Source organism: Nesoenas mayeri, assembly GCF_963082525.1.
Source record: "Nesoenas mayeri genome assembly, chromosome: Z".
NCBI lineage: Eukaryota > Metazoa > Chordata > Aves > Columbiformes > Columbidae > Nesoenas > Nesoenas mayeri.
The window spans coordinates 27,487,578-27,504,148 of record NC_137542.1 but is presented as its reverse complement, the minus strand read 5'-3'; the positions used below and the strand labels follow the sequence as shown (position 1 = coordinate 27,504,148).

At 39.1% G+C, this 16,571-nt stretch overlaps 1 protein-coding gene across 6 annotated transcripts in view; it reads left to right on the top strand.

Annotated features, from left to right (window-relative positions):
* CDC14B (cell division cycle 14B) overlaps positions 1-16,571 on the top strand; it is a 48,228-nt gene that overhangs the window by 8,009 nt on the left and 23,648 nt on the right. For all 6 annotated transcript variants that reach the window (XM_080362063.1, XM_080362060.1, XM_080362059.1 and 3 more), the window contains exons 2-5: positions 763-856; positions 1,782-1,857; positions 3,398-3,490; positions 13,939-14,015. In XM_080362063.1, coding sequence (XP_080218189.1) covers positions 763-856; positions 1,782-1,857; positions 3,398-3,490; positions 13,939-14,015 — 340 coding nt within the window. The remainder of the gene's footprint in view (positions 1-762; positions 857-1,781; positions 1,858-3,397; positions 3,491-13,938; positions 14,016-16,571) is intronic.

The window sequence follows — 16,571 nt, the reverse complement described above, 5'->3', positions numbered from 1 at the left end:
ACAGCTTCCCTGGCCATAAAAATAATTTATATCTATGTGAATACCATTGGCATTTTTTCCCCTCAGCTTAACAAAGGAATCCAAGGCAAGGTGCCTTCTGCCTGCATGCACACAGGCTTTGAAGGGGCGGATGGGGACGGGGTTGGGATGTCCAAGCAGTGGCTCTGCGGGTGCTCCCATGGGCGTCAGTGGGCTGCTATCTTGTCCCCTCACATCCCTCTGGCATCCGTCACCTGCAGACTTTAATTGCATGCCACTGCTGTCAAAATCATCATTTTATGGGAAGATGGGAACAGACTGTGTTTTGGCATGAGCGCACTTTGCTGTTTAGAGTGTCGGTGCTATGAGATGCTGAGGGATTCATGGCTTGGTTGGGGGCTGCATGTGTGTGTTGGTATTTGGAATGCAACACATGGCACCTATTGCCAAAAAGAGGTGGGTCTCTGCTGTATGCGTGGGTGCAAGTCACGGACGTGCTGTGTTGCAAATTCATCAAACAGGTAGTTTTCCTGGGAACACTTCATTTGTGAAAGAACACTGAAGTGCTGTGGATTACGGGAACACTGCTGAGCAAAAAGCCTCAATCTTTGTGTGCCTTGTTGCTTAACACCAGAGAAATAATAATGTCTAGTTTGGTGATACTTAAAAGAAGATTTAGTTTGTTTTAAACCATTTGAAGTTGTTCTGTTGACAGGTAATGCTTCAGACTTTAATAATAAAAATGTGATGTTGATAAATGCTTTACATTTTCTTGCATTTCAGATCGCCTTTATTTTGCAATTCGCTGCCAAAAACCAAAGAGTGGAGCTGCAAATACTCATTATTTCTGCATAGATGATGAACTCGTGTATGAGAAGTAAGTACAGACGTATTTTTTCCTGTTTTTTACAGATGATTGGAATAAAACAGAACAACAGCAATGAGGAATGAGTCTAATTGACGTTCAGTTTTTAAATGTAGTCGAGGGAAACATACATTCTCATTGTGGAACTAATTACATGAGTTTGTTCCTCTCAGACCAATCTACCATGATGATTTATGTGTCTTCAGATGGTTTCTTGGCTTCATATCAGGATTTCTTAAAAATCTTACCCAACCAGAAGCTTCCATTATACCCATTCTTGTTAGAAGACCCAGGAACATGATGGAACTGTATGTTCAGAAGTGCACACTGGACTGCCGAGCTGAAGGGGATGTCTTTGGTTGCTCAAGTACTAAGTGGAATGTCTGAACTTCCTAGAATAAGAAAAAAAAAAAAAAGGAAAATCAATTCAAGTCTTTATGAGCTGACAATGGATATATTATTTCCCCTGTAATGAACAGCGTATGCCTTTGTATGTGATCTGGAATGGTGCTAATTCTTTAAATATTTTTGACCAAGGTCATGCTTACCATTTTTGAAAGTACTATCAATCTTTATTCTCTCTGTTCACTTTTTGTTAGCAATACTAATTGCTTTCTTTTAAAGCAAAACTTTTAATTTGCTTCTAAAATAGAATTTCTAAACTGCTGTCACAGAGTGATACCATAGTGAGAATTTTTCAAACCTTGAGGATTCCAGTTTGGTTTTTAGTGGTGCTATATGGAAAACAAAGAAGAAAGTTTTAGTCTCTGTTTAAAGGTGACGAAACTGTTCCCTGCAATAAAATAGTGTGCATGTTTTTAGAATTATGCACATATATCACATATATATTATTGCTCCTTGCTTTGTGCATTTGGTTTAAAAAAAAAAAAAGGGATTTACAGAGCTAATGTACAATTTTTCCCCTTTCTCCTACCAGCTTCTATGCAGACTTCGGACCACTCAGTCTGGCAATGGTCTACAGATACTGTTGCAAGCTTAATAAGAAATTACAGGTAACACTTGGGTTTTTTTATTCAATATTCTTGACTTTTTAAAGCACAAAAATAAGTGGGCCAGAAGTGTTTTGTGTTGTTTTGGTTTGGTTTTTTTTGCTTAGGTGCTTTCCTGGGTTACTTATCCAGCTAAGTTTAGAATATGAATGCTGGATTTTATCAAGGTGAATTTGGGGAGAAGGAGGATGAGGAGAGAAAAGACACTTTTATGACCCAGAAGGTGCACCACTGAGTTAGTAATGTTAAGCTCCTAAAAGATTATCTTCTCTTAGAGTCGCTCAGCAATTTGGGGGATTGGACTCTTGATAGATCATGATGTCTTTAAAACAGAGAGTTCCTAAGTTAATTAACATGAATGACTTCAAGTTAGGTGACCTCTAACAGATGTTAGAGTATAAAACCTGTTAGGCAGATAAAAAAGCTTATTAGCATTAATGTGAATCACAGTTTGCCTCTTCAAAACTGCTTAGATCTTGAAACTGCCACTGAACTGTGAAAACTGGGAAGTACACAGAACATTATAGTTTAACAGAGATTTTTTTATATTTTATACCTTGTCTGTCACTGGTATTAGTTTGCATAATTCAGGCTCCCTTTGTCCCTCTGACGCTGCAAACAGGTTTACTGGAGAGAAGATTCTCTGATATTTGTTTACAGGATGCTCTGAAACAACACAAGTCTATATTATAATCTCTTGTATTATCTTGGGTTTGATATTGGAGAGGTGTGTTAGGATTGCCGGGAACATACTACTAGTGATCTGGGGATTATTTATCTTGAGTGCATTGAATAGTATGAGAGCAAGTAACATTGCTATTTAAATAGTGACATTTTATGATAGCTTAGCAGTTGATCAAAGTATATAGTTTCAAGCACTTCAAAATTTGTTTCAGGGGCCAGTTAGGGGATGAATTTTGCTGCCATCACATACGTAAGTGTCATCTGTATAGGCAATGCTATTCCATCCCTGTTCTAAGATAATTGGAGAAACTATATGCCAAGCTGAGATGAAATTTTAGAAGTTATTTATGATAAAATTTAGAAATAGTCTCAAAATGTTTTAGTCTAAGCATATATTTTCCCTTGGCTCTGATCCTTACAAACAACTAGTAGTTGATTTATCTAGTGTCAGGTTTACTTTAAGAGTAAAAAAGTCTAAGTTCCATTTTCAAAATTATTGTGACTGTAACATGTCTGTGATGTTTTTGAGAATGCCACTTTAGATTTACTTCTTATAAACACCTATCCATTACATAGGGCTTGAAGTCAGAACTACTAAATGCATTTAAGGAGAAAAAAGAAAGATTACTGCAGTTTGCATCAAAAATTATTTAGGCTGGATACTGGGAAAATGCTGGAACAATCTAGGTGGAGATGCAATAGAGTCTTCCAAAGCTTTGGAGGGACAAAGTATAATTGGTCTTCTGAATACACGTGGCTGAAAGTAGGTGAACAGACCCTTGCATTCCTCTAATTTTATAAAAGAAGGTATGAAAAGTCTAAAATGTAAAATCATTATCTTGTTCATTTCTTGTTACAGTCATTTTCATTGATAAAGAAGAAAATAATTCATTATACTGGCTTCGATCAGAAAAAACAAGCAAATGCTGCATTCCTCATAGGCTCCTACGCAGTAAGTATTTAAATTTTTACATTACATCAGTTTGTAATTTTTAAACGAGCAAGATTTCTCTTGAATACATTTCCTACTAAATATTTTATAGTAAAGTACCACATACTAAGTCTAAAGTCTAGCAGGTATGTGAATGGGGTTGTATGGTTCAGGTTTTTTTGCTCTTTACTGCAATCTGTGCTCCTAAGACATAAGAGCACCACTGGAAAAACAAAACAAAACAAAACAAACCTCATGAATCTTTTTATTTAGAACAAAGGACTGCTTCTTGATGTTTTTCCTTTCCTCCACCCACACTCTTTTTTTTATTTTTTAAAATAGAGAATCTTGCACAAAGTACAGTATATCATTTCCCACTGCGTGCACATTTAAATGTATGTTTTCTTCCCCAGCTCCTTCTTTTCTAATGTAAGGTGATATCTTCAGTTAACGTAGGAGAAGGAGGGAGATCATGTGGTAGACTTAGAGCGGGTATCAAGCCTCTGAATGTACAAGGTGAATGGAAATGTACTGAGCCAGGTCTCTGACTCCCAAGGGGAAAATGAGTGGCTTTACACCACAGCTGCATGTGTTTGGTACACAACAGTGTGCTGAAGGAATAAAATGCCGAATGCTTCAGAACGAGACGTGTGATGTACCGTATTCATGCTCTGCTTTGACTTGCAACACGCCTTGATTGTAACCATCTCTCTTGTTTACTGAATAATAAAATGAAGTGAGAACCTGTGCTGGTTTTGATGTTGGAGATTTCAAGGGTCAAAGTTCATGTAGCCTTAGGTCATTTATTAGCAGCAAGTCTTTACAGTACTTGCTGTGATGCTGGCAGTCTCCTTGCTGCCTCTCTACATCATGCAGGAAGTCCATTTCCTGCTCCCCAGGGTTTCCCTGTTGCCTACAATTAAGAACTAGATTTCAAAATGTGTCATTCTGAAATACGGGTGCTTAGAAATGATGCTGTAGACCTTTGCATTCTCAAACCACATGGAAACTGGCAACATGATTTAGTAAATTTGTTTGCAGTTGAGGCGTTATGTTGATGGAACAGCTGCAGCTTTCAGAAAAACTACTGCTAGTAGTGACTTGATCATCATGGAGGCCCAGAAAGCAAGAGAGGACTGGCTTCAGTTATCAGCTGTTATTTGGAAGGAAGCGGGTTTTGTTTTTCTCTAAACTTTTGTTGTGAATACGCGTAGTAGTAATGTGTGGCACAGCAGCTGACATTTTGAGCTGAATCCACTGTACGGAAAATTAACTAATGGCAAAACAATCTAATACGAAAATACTATGGTTGACTGTGTAAAAATATACATAGTCATTTACAGAAATCTTAGTTCTTATCATTCAGCAGCCCTGCCACGTTGCAGTTAACATGTCCAATTGTGTTGGACAGAGGAGTGGACAGTTTTTGCTTCAGAGAACTGCAGTGAAGGAGATGTGAGTTGCAGAATACAGAACAGATGCTAAGACAGATCCAGCTGAAGTATAATACGACATGAGAACATGACCGAGTAGCCAGTGCATATGGAAGGGATAGTTGCAGGCAGCTGGCATATGGCAGAAAGAGGCTAGTCAAAACCACTGGTCATTTTCAGAGTTCAGAGACTTGTGGTTAGGTTATCGCATTGTACAGGCTGAATATTTCAGTGATTTCCATTAAAGACTCACCACAAAGTGAAGCACTACGTGAGTATCAGTCCACTCCTTGAATGGGGATGTGTCTGTCTTGCATAGTCGCAAGTCCTGGATGGTGAGGTAGCTCTAGCTAGATACTGTTTTTCTTTCCAATGCAACAGACTTTGGTTTGGTACTGCTTTTTCTATAAAGTAGGGTACAGTTTCTTCCCAGATTGATGTGGGAGGGATTCCAGTGAAGGAAGATTACAGAAAAAAGGCTGTGCCCCTGAGGCTTACTTTTTTTCCCTGGCACCCTTTGATGGTCTTTCATGACTAGGCAGGCTTAATTACAGCATTCCCTGCTGAAGTGTTCAAATGTATACGTTCCATGTTTCTGCCTTCTGCAGTGAGAATTGGACTGTTCTCTATTGGGTGAGCAATGATGTAGGATCTGTTCAGTCTGCCTGATAAATATACGTTTATAGGCATATTTCCTGATTGAAAGGAAATATATAGAGGCCTTCTTTGTTTAAAACATACGTAGGCTTAAGCATCCACCTAATTCTTCAGAGTGCTTTGCTTTTTCAGGAAGAAGGGCTCATCCAGCTATTGGTCAAAACTTTAAGCAGTTTTTCTGTAGTTTGAGTTAATCAGATGCTATCCTGTTGGTAATGCTGTTTGCTGCTTGAACTGAGTATCATAATTTAATTTCTGCTCCCTTACAGTGTACTGGTAGGTAGCCACTGTGGTTTATTTTCTGTGGGTTGAATGTGTTTTCCTCTTTGATTTTGTTTTTTCTTTTTTGCTTCATGGTGGGTTCCCATTTCAGCAGTTTACCTTAGGTTGAAGAACTGCATGGTAGTGCATAAGGTTGGAGGAGTTCAAGTGAGAAGAGCAAAGAAGCAGAAAAGGAAAGTAGCCTTCTCAGAGTTAGTAATGAAAACAGTGCTTGTCTGTATGTATTGTGAGGCCTTTGATAACTTAAGCATAGTTTTGGGTGCAAGGTGCTCTGTAGATGCAGGTGCTTTGAGTGACTTGTTGGGAATAACAGGCTGCCAGGTTTTCAGGAATAGCACAGACACAATAAGTGTGTGTGCTTTCTGGTTTTGTTCTCTTGTTTTTTAACACAGTCACATTTTAACTATAAAACTATAATGAACTGTATATAACTAGTTGTCACACAGTATCACAGTATCACAGTATGTTTGGGATTGGAAGGGACCTCAAAAGATCATCTAGTCCATTCCCCCTGGAACTTGTATGTCCTCATAAACATTCAGTATTTTTATGCTAGCAACTTCCAAGTTTGTCATTTTAAGGTCATTTTGACCCTAAATCTGCATTCTTTAACAGAACATTATATAACTTCTGCTTAAAGGAATCGGGATATATTATAATGGTTTATCATTCAGCATCTTTTGTGTGAATATATATGTGTGTCTATGTATCATGTGGGGATATGCTCGTTTTGACTACGAAGGCAATTATGAACATCTTCTTTAACTGTGGTGAAGCATAAGGGCAGCTGTTCAGTGTTCTGGTTTACAAGCAAAGTCTGTTCTCAGTCTTTTCTTCACTGTTGGTGTGTTTTAATGTTTCCCTCTCTCCCTTTCATCTAACTTGTCTTTCTTTCCTCTTCAGTGGAGATAGTTTCCGAACTCTCGAGGCTACACACTTCTTTCTTCCCCTTCCCACATCTGCTACTTCCTTCCAGGTGTACTTTGATGTGACAGCACAGCCTAACTCAAGCTACAGGGTTCTTCAGTATAACGTGGCCTAAAAAGTGAAGAACAAAGTTTTCAAATACATTGTTATATATGTGGTTTTAGCATAAAATGTGATTTTTTAGAGTAAATCTTAACAATTTAGACCTTAATCCCTTTATTGTTCCTCTTCCATCCATTTCAATTGTGTATTTTGTTTCATTTTTGGAGATGATACACTGTGTAATGGGATTAATATTCTTTTGTATAGATTAGCATAAATTTGGCAGGTTCAGCCACAAAAAGGTTGGCCGGAATTCAGTGTGTTGGAGTTGAATGTTTACACTTGGGCAGAGGGGGCAAGGGGAAAGAAGGGAGGGGTGGAAGAGAAAACCTTTGTTCTTCACCTTTTAAAGAAAAATTGCTTTTCCTTGGAAGCTGTCTGCACTGTTCAGGCCTTACCACTCTACCAAAGCAGCAGTGATCTTCTGAGTTGATCTCTACAGTGGCTTCTCTTGATTTTCGCCAGGACTTGGCTGTGGGTGAGGAAAGTCTGCTTCTTCCATCATTGCTCCTTCTATATTAATAAAGAAAATGTACCCTCTGTGCCCTGTCCACCCAGTTCCCAAGCTCTCCCCTCTCCCCTTGGCTGCATTAACTTAGTGTTTTTTTTCTCAGGCCTGGCACTAATTATGTACTTGGAGGGTGACCCTCCGAGGGTACCGCCCCATGAACTGCTGTAATTCAGGTCACCTTCTCCAGGACTCATCTCTGTACTTTGTCTATTTTCTCATCTTCTTTCTTCAGGGTAAGCAGCGTTTCCTTCATCCATTCTGATCCATAGTACTGTTTTTTTGCATTTTCGGTTTGTTAGTGTCCTTCCTGGCTGTGGGCCCAATGCTGGGTGGAAGCTGGAGGTTCAGAAGCAATTAGCACTCATCTGTGTGATGTTGAACTCTCTGAAGGCTCTGTTCCTACTGTGGCATTTGCAGAATTATCTCTGGCTAAACCAGGGAAAGCAGACGGACCTGTTTAGTGGTCCAGGCTGAGGCTGAGTGGCGGTAAATGGGTAACTGCAGCAAGTGCTCAAATTACAGGTGGGTAAGCTGTATTTACCCTCAGCTGCTTTTTGGTGAGAGGTGCTTGTGCCTGACAAGCAAGTGGCAGAGATGAGATGGACCAAGTGCTGGCCTTCCGAACTAAGCAAAAGTTACCTCTAGTCTTTTTGGCTTTTGCTGTGCTCATGTCCCCTAAAAGGTTACTTTCTCGGCAGTTGTATTTGGGAAATCCTGATTAGTTTTCATGATGGCAGCTTTTCCTGCTGTTTGTACTAGGTTCTTCCTCATGATGTTCTTACCAGGCAGCTTGTCTCCATAGGCGAAGAAGGGTTGCTCTTTGGGGGACCCTCGCTAGAGTGCTTGCTTGCTTTCTTAGATGCCGTGAAGTACCAATGTGCCCAGCCTGCTGAGGTAACAGGGTTTTTTTATATCTCCCCTCTGCTGTTTAAGAGGTAGTTGGAGGTTTCTTGCTTGTGTTTATGATGAACAAAGAGAGTTGCCAGAGTCAGGCGGTTTATTCTCTCTCTGACGCTTTTATCCACTTAACGACTATGTTTCTGCTAATGAAGGGACCGTTGGCCACATGTGCATTTCTTCAGTACACCACAAATCCATACAGGAAGCTTTTTATTCTAATATATTTCTATTTTAATTTTGCTGTATTTATCTTTTTCTTCTGAGGAATATTGCTAGAAAATTTAACATATTAGCTGACTAGTATATCTAATGGAGGTTTTAGTGGAGCAAAATATTTCATACATTTATAGCAAAATCACTTGTGTATGTGAGCTTGTGTTTGAGTCTGGTCACACACAGTAGTTATTTGTGTTTGTTCAGAATGGATGGGTTGTGATTATTTGCAGTTTACAGCAGTTCAGGCTATTTTGGGTGAGTGACATTTTTAGAACATAGTTGTATCACATGAAATTTGCTTGTAGGCAGTTTAAAATTAATTATCTCATTATTCTCTTGCCTTTAAATCAATATGGTTGGTAAAATGTGTGATTTAGCAGCCTTCGTAGATTTTGCAGTTAATGTTGAGCAAGTGGATAAACTTGCTTACACTAAGCACATCGTGGACATGGATTTAAAGTGCTCTTTACAGACTTGAGTTGATGTACTTTCTAACAGCACAGCATACTTAAATATCCTGTGTAATTTTCCTGAAAAAACAACAAGTTATGTCATAGATTATTATTACCAAACATGATTTGTCTTGCCTGCAGTGTTGCTATTTCACTTGGCAGTTCCACGTATTAAAGATGAAGATCCTTTTTTCAACCAGAGCCTCCTTTCCTTTTCTACCAAGAATCCTTTTCGTCCTATTGTGAATACCATTTCCATGATCGTAACACTTATCTAGGAAACTTTTGTTTAAAAAACAGGGCTGGTCTGAAAACACTGACATGAATCAGACAATAACAGGGCTGCTAAAAGAACTCTCATTCTAAGGTTGATTTTCAGTGCTCATAAATAAAGACTGGGTTGCCTAGTCCTGCAAACCCTTCTGTTTCATTCCGTGAGCATGACAGCGGCTGTTTGGCTGCACGGCGATGTTGGCAGGAGCAACGCCCAAGTGCACCTTTCCCAGCGCTCAGTGCTCGGGTGGTTTGTGACCATTCGCAGGGCTGCCTGCGGTCCCTTAATTAGAAACAGATGTCCGAAATGAAAAGGATGATTAGAGCAATGTTAATGCCTCAACTGCTAATTGCAAATTTCTGGCTGTATTTCGAAGTTCAGTAGGATATTTTTTTTGTGTGTGCATAGAGAAAGCAAATTTAGAAGTTGCTGGTACATAAGTAGTTACATGGTGTGATAAAACAGTGTGTTATTTTGGCTTGAAAGATGTCAGTTCCTCATAGAAACAATCTTACTGGAAGGTACGTAAGTAAAAGATTTGTAAAGGATTTTAAGAATTTTTCCATGTTTATTTATGTGTGTATGTAGATGTATATGTACACCCATATGCACTTGAATGTGATTGTAGGAAAATTCTAAAACTGAAGCAGCTGTGCTTGTGGATGATTTCTTTCAGGTCTGCTGAATTGTTAAGGTTTTTTAAAAGCTGCACTTTTTATTTTTTTTCCAAGTATTTGCCCAACCTGCACAAAAGGAGCCCCTTGGGAAATCAACATAGAATTCTAATAGACTTTTCTCCATTTGTATATGCAAGAATGGACAAAAACCATCCCAGAAAATGCCTGCGTCTGCTAAATAACAGTTAATATAATTGCTTGAAATTAATTTTCATATTTTTCATCTTTTTAATACTTCTTGTTAGTTACTTTCATGGCATTAACTTAAGAAAACAACTTTATTTGTAAAAGTTTCTGCCATCTTAGAAAGCACAGCAGAAACGTAACTTAAAATCAGCACCTGGACAGGCCAGTTTCAGCTGTTGTATATTCTGATTTCTGGAGATTGTCTTTCCCCATTTCCCCTCCTTCTCCCAGTACGTACCTCATGAATTTACAGACGTATCTTTTTTTTGCTGTTCATCAGATCAACATTTCCATTCTCTTCTTATCCGAAACTTCAGTTCTGCTTATTGCCTTAGAGAGTCTTTCTCTCTCTCAACACCCTCTCTACTACAGGTCTTTCTGGTCACTTTTGCTCTCTCATTTACTGGCTTGCTTCAGTCCTTTGTTTACCCACATCATTCCAATGAATTGTTCATCTTTAAAACTTCAGTGCCCTCCTCCTTATATATTTTATATATATATATAAACACTATATTACAGTTTCAGTTTGTGACAGCAGAATGTTTTTGAAGTGAATCTTTTCCTTAAACCCTGCTCACTGCACATTGGTTCACTTTATGGAGGAATTTAGGAGTGATCCTAACAGGTGATTGATGTGTGTTCAGGCCACAAGACCAGACTAGGTCTAGCTGTGAAGGTTAAAAGCTGCTCCAAGTGTACAGTGCAGATGTCAGATCTTCAGTGCTGGCTCTCGGTCTACAGGTGCGTTCCTGCTGGTGCACCATTACTTCCTAATGCAGATGTGGTCTCTGCTGCCCTGATGGCTCTTCCATCTCTGGACTTTGCTGCTCCTTCCCTCACTCCTTCATTCTTACCTGTTCCCATATCTGGAATTTGGTTGACCCACAACCTGAACCCAGGCTCACCCATGTTCTGCCTCCCTCTGGCCTTGCTTGCATCCAGGCTGGGTCCTCTCTTATGGTCTTAAGCTGTGACAGAAACTGATCCTGTCTCCACTTTGACTGTCACAGCTTCTTGTGTTATGTCACTGCCAGGATGCTTTCCATGTGAAGTAAGTATCTGTTTATGGTCTTTCCTGTTCTGTGTCGAGACTGAATGTCATTCTTTCCTTTTGAAGTACTCCCCACCACTGCAGCTGTCCAGATATCCTCGTACTAACCTATTTTTTTTTTGCAAGCCACTTTTCACTGAGAACACCATCTGACCATTTCATCAACTGCTGTCTCCGCAACTGTTCACGTGTTGTATCCTGTGTATGTATTAGTGTCACAGCTGAAGTGTAGCAGGATCTCTCTTTGTTTCAGAAAATTCTGAGAAATACAACTCCAAGAGCTTCCTTCTTCAGTGAATATACTGTATATTTTTTTCCGTTGCACAGGAAGTACTGCATATTTTTGCATAGGATCTTGCCCACACTGAAGAATTTAATGTTCTGGCATGTGTTTTTTGTACATACTAAACAGTAGTAGACACTGGATTTTTGTGTCAAAATCAGATTCTTTTTCAAGTGTTCTCATATGCAGCAAGTGTTCATATACCTACATTAAGGAAGGTCCATACACACATGCATGTATGTTAAAATGATGTTTCTAGCAACTTCACTGGTAATGTAATTTCAGAAGTTAGATCTGTGCTTAAGAACCAACATGTTTCAGTGTACTGTAACATTATTTAGATTTATTTTAATATAACACTTAATGTTATGGAAAAATCTTGCTTATTGCAACTGTTGCACTTGCAAACAAATGATTCTGCATTGAAGGTTGTTGTTTTTTTAAGAAGCTGGTAAAAGCTCAGCCGAGATGCAAGAGAAATCCTTGGCCTTTCTGAGCTACATGCACTTACAGGATTAGCCAGTATTAGCTGCATTTCTATTTGCCTGTTATACAAGTTGTACTCTTTGTGTGTGACCCAGCCTGACAGCACTGCATCCCAAGTTTTTTCCAGGTGACTCATTTTTGGCTACAGACTCTGTTTCTGCTGTTTAATTTCATTCTGTTTGCAAATGCCATTTCATGTCTCTGGTTTGTAAGTTTTATCTGGGGCAGGGCTCTTTTTCTGATAAGCAAGCAGTGCTAGATTTATATGGTTGCTAGCAATAGGTGTTTACTGTGCTGCAAGAGGCAAAGTGCAACTATATTCAAGCACACAACTTGAAATTTCTTGTAATACAACCTTTATATCCAGTTCAGGCAAAGAATATGCCTGCAGAATAGAAAATGAACTCTGGCATCTGAGGAGCAGCTATTCAATGACATTTTGAGGGCCTTTTAAGTCTCTTTTCTTCTCTGGGTGTATACTTGTAAGTATAAATTCAAAAGTCACCACGCCCCAGTGAAAGCACACACACCAAAATATGCAGTTATCATTACTTACCTACTTAAACACGACATGTATTTTTCTTTTGTTTTGCTAATTGCACAGGAAGAATGCTTAGAAAATACTAACACAGTAATTGAATCAGAGGAAAAGTGAAAGGGATCATCTTGCCATGTATGTTTTAGCTGTCTGTTTAGGATATATTTCAAGCTGGTTGTTTGTTTGTTGTTTGTTTGTTTGTTTGTTTGTTTTAGCAACATATGTCCCCCTTCCCATTCTTGCCTCACAAGAATGTGTGTGTTTGTGGAGAGGGGATGTTTAAGCCATTTGTTCAAACTGGCTTTGCAGCAGCGTCAAAGAAATTCGAAAGGCAATGCCAGCTTTTAAAAGAAAAAAGTGTCAAAAGCGACAGAAAGCAAAAATGTCAAATTGAGGATTTTAGGGGATGCTTGTTTAATACTCATTAGGATTCTTGCTTTCAAAACACCTCTAAGGAAAAAGGACATTAATATAAGAAATGCAGATAATTTAATTGAACAGTAATGAAAAACAAAAACTTCCTGTACTGTGTTAAAGCTCAGTTAATGCAACCTTAAAGTATTAACTTGAAATTAGTGAATATTCACCTGTTAATGACAGCTTGTAACTAACAGTTGTTATCTTGTGGCTGTGCTGGGAATGGTGTTTGTCAGTATTGGAAGACGTGTTTTGTATAAAAGAGGAGTTTTACCATATCGTTTAATAAGACCTTAGTGTTAGAGGCTATCAAAGAGAGATTAGGTATGTCATGTTGAAGACCACATAGATATTTGTCTTGAGTTGGTCCTTTGTGAATTCTTTTCTGAGTATTTTTGACAGTAGGAAGTTTGACTTTAGTGCTTCAAGTATGTTAACTTCATTCTGTTGTTAGGATTTTGCTTCTGAATCTACAGATTTTTTTTTTCTTCCTTTAAGGCATCTGGATTTAGTTACTGCCTACTGCCTCACCAGTGCAAACAAGGAAGTACAGGATTTGGAATAATGCAAATGTACTGCTGTAGGAAAATCAAAACATACACGAATTACTGTTTTAATCTTGTCTGCTGAATGTACACATTGTTTTGTAGACGAGGTGATTCATAGCTCTGCTGATATCACTGTGGGGTTTTGTGTTTTGATTTACATCTTAAAAGCTTAATTAAAAAAAAAACAACCTACAAACTGGTCCAGCAGAGTTGCAGTAGAAACATGGAAGAATCCAGACAGACAGAAGCTTTTTCGCTGTAGCCTATGGCTGAACAACATCTGCACAAATCTATAAATTTTGTTCAAAAATACACATTCCTCTATGTTGACGGTTATTTTATACTCTGTGTGTTAGTCTTATTGTTGCACACTTGCATACCATAGTTATTGATGCCATACTTTCCCAAGACTTTTGAGCTCTGTGATAATTAATTATGCCTTGTGTAGTAAACAAGTGACTTGAAGTTACTAATATAAATCTTAAAATAATATTTTTATTTTATTTTCTGTCTTCTTCCACAAAACCAGATAATATACCTGAGACAATCCCCAGAAGATGTATACAGGCTTATATTGGCTGGAAGCATTTCATATCTTCCTTTCAGGTAAATAGCAAGTTGTTAGAACTTTGTGTACTTTGATATTTTGAAGAAGAATGTACCATTTTTCAGTACTAATTTTTTTTTCTGAAGTTTTAACATGTGACATATTCACTCGTTGAGCTAGAAGTGCAGACTGCTGAACAGGGGTGTTAGCAGCTGGTACCAAAGTGTACTGGCAGCAGGTGAAGGAGCCATGCTGCTTTGTATGCACTCTGAGCTTTTTGATTTACATTGCTTCACACTTTGCAATCTGGTTTTGTGCCAATAGTTGATAGTTAAACATATCAAAATATCTGTCATTCATCACAAATGGCTTGTAATACTGCTCGAACTCTGCTTTTCCTGGTTGTTGAATGTATGAAGCAACTTGCAAATACTTTTTTATGCGTCAAGAATGCCAGCTAACCTCATGTGATTTAGCATAACTTTGAAGTATTTATTTTTACCAATGAGAAAATGTGTAAAACTGTTGGTTCGTGGTTGTTTGACCCTGAGGGAATGTAATCCTAGCTGTTTTAGACCACAGACTTCTCTTTGTGGTATATGCTGTGCTGTTTAATGTAGCAAATAAAGTCGGTCTGTCACATAGAGGAAAAACTTTCTAATTTCTTTGAAACAAGAGTTTCTAGAAGTTGGACTAAGCTAATGTTCCGCTGGCTGCCACACCATGAAGAGAAGAATGGCCAAAAAGTTTTTAGGAGGCAAGGTTACTTTCCAAATATATTGTTTTGGGATGATTAATTCAGTCCTTGCTTGCTTGTGTTTTCTAGCTCTCCTGCCAAGAGATGAGCTTTTGATGATTTGAATTTCTATTACTTCCCCCCACCACCACCACCACAGTATAATGGTGTATTAGTACCTCTTTTTATTTCCATACTTCCATCATCTTATTTCTCACTTTTGAATTCCACTTTTATATTCCCAGAAGAACAAAAGTCCTTCCTACAAAGACTGTAAGTTGTGTTTCTAAGTGTCATAAAGGTGTATATGGGTGATGGAGATCATAGCTTTTAACTCAGGTCATGTACCACGCCCAGATTCCCAGACCATCACTTCAAGAGCGCTACTGAAATAAATGCAAAGATGTTTTATATAATAAGACGTACTGAGAGCTGACTTCTGAAGACATGTCTAGCCTCTAGAAATAAAGAATACAGTCTGCTGAAGTACCTGCAAACCTTACCATTTTCTTGCATTTACGCGTGCAACTAAACCTGGTGCAAACAGAGGAATTCAGATTATGTTAGTGATCAGCTAAGATGTTGGTCTGGGCACTGTTCCTTGAAGATTTTCTTCCTTTCTCCAAAAAAGAGTACCTTCCCACAGAATAATAAAAAGTCAGTCAGGTAGTTGCTACGTAGGATCATTATCAAAACATAGACTTTTGTTAGCCAGATGCAAAGAATTTCTTTTTTCACTTAAAGAATCACAGAATCACAGTGAGGTTGGAACAGACCTGTAGAGATCATCTGGTCCAGAAATCCATGCTCAAGCAGGGCCACCTATAGCCAGTTGCCCAGGATCGTGTCCAGATGGCTTTTGAATGTCTCCAAGGATGGAGACTCCACAGCCTGTCAGGGCAACCTGTTGAGTGCTCAGTCACATTTAGAATGAAAAAATGGTTCCTGATGTTCAGCTGGAACCTCTTGTGTGTCAGTTTGTGCCCATTGTCGCTGGTCCTGTCACTGAACACCACTGGAAAGAGCCTGGTTCTGTCTTCTTTGCAGCTTCCCTTCAAGTATTTGTAGAGGTTGATAAGGACCCCCTGAGGATTCTCTTCTCTCAGCCTTTCCTCCTATATGAGATGCTCCAGTCCATCATCTTTGCAGTCCTTCATTGGACTCTCTTTAGTACGACCATACCTCTCTTGCACTGAGGAGCCCAGAACTTAGCACAGTACTCCAGGTGTGGCCTCACTAGTGCTGAGGAGAGAGGAAGCATCACCACCGGATCTGTTGGCAATGCAGTCCAGGCTACCATTAGCCTTCTCTGTTGGAGGGCACATTGCCAACTCATGTTCAACTTGGTGTCCACCAGGACCTGCAGGTCATTTTCTGCAAAGCTGTTTTCCAGCTGTGTTTGAGTTCGGCTGTGAGTTCCACGTTCATCCAAGCAGGCCTCCTAGCATTTTTGCCTGCTTTGTATTTGTTGGGATGAACTGCTCTTAAGTTTGAAGAGGGTGATCCTTGAATATTAACTCTCTTCCCTTGAGGGCCTTATCTCACGAGACTCTTTCGAGCAGATCTTTGAAGAAGCTCTTCAGGGTCATCAGTGTGCTTTTCACACTCCTCTCTGCCCTCAGGATCCTGAACTCTGTCATCTCATAGTCACTGCCTCTAAGGCTGCCTTTGACTTTCGCATCCCAAATGAGCACCTCCTTGTTGGTGAGTATGAGGTCCAGAAGACCACTGTTCCTCATTGGCTTTCTCCTCACTTGAAGGAGGAAATTGTCACCAATTTGTTGCAGGAACCTCCTGGATTGGTTATGTCTTGCTGTGTTGTTCCTCCAACAAGTATCAAAGTGGTTGAAGTTTCCCATGAAGACCAGGGCTTGCAAAT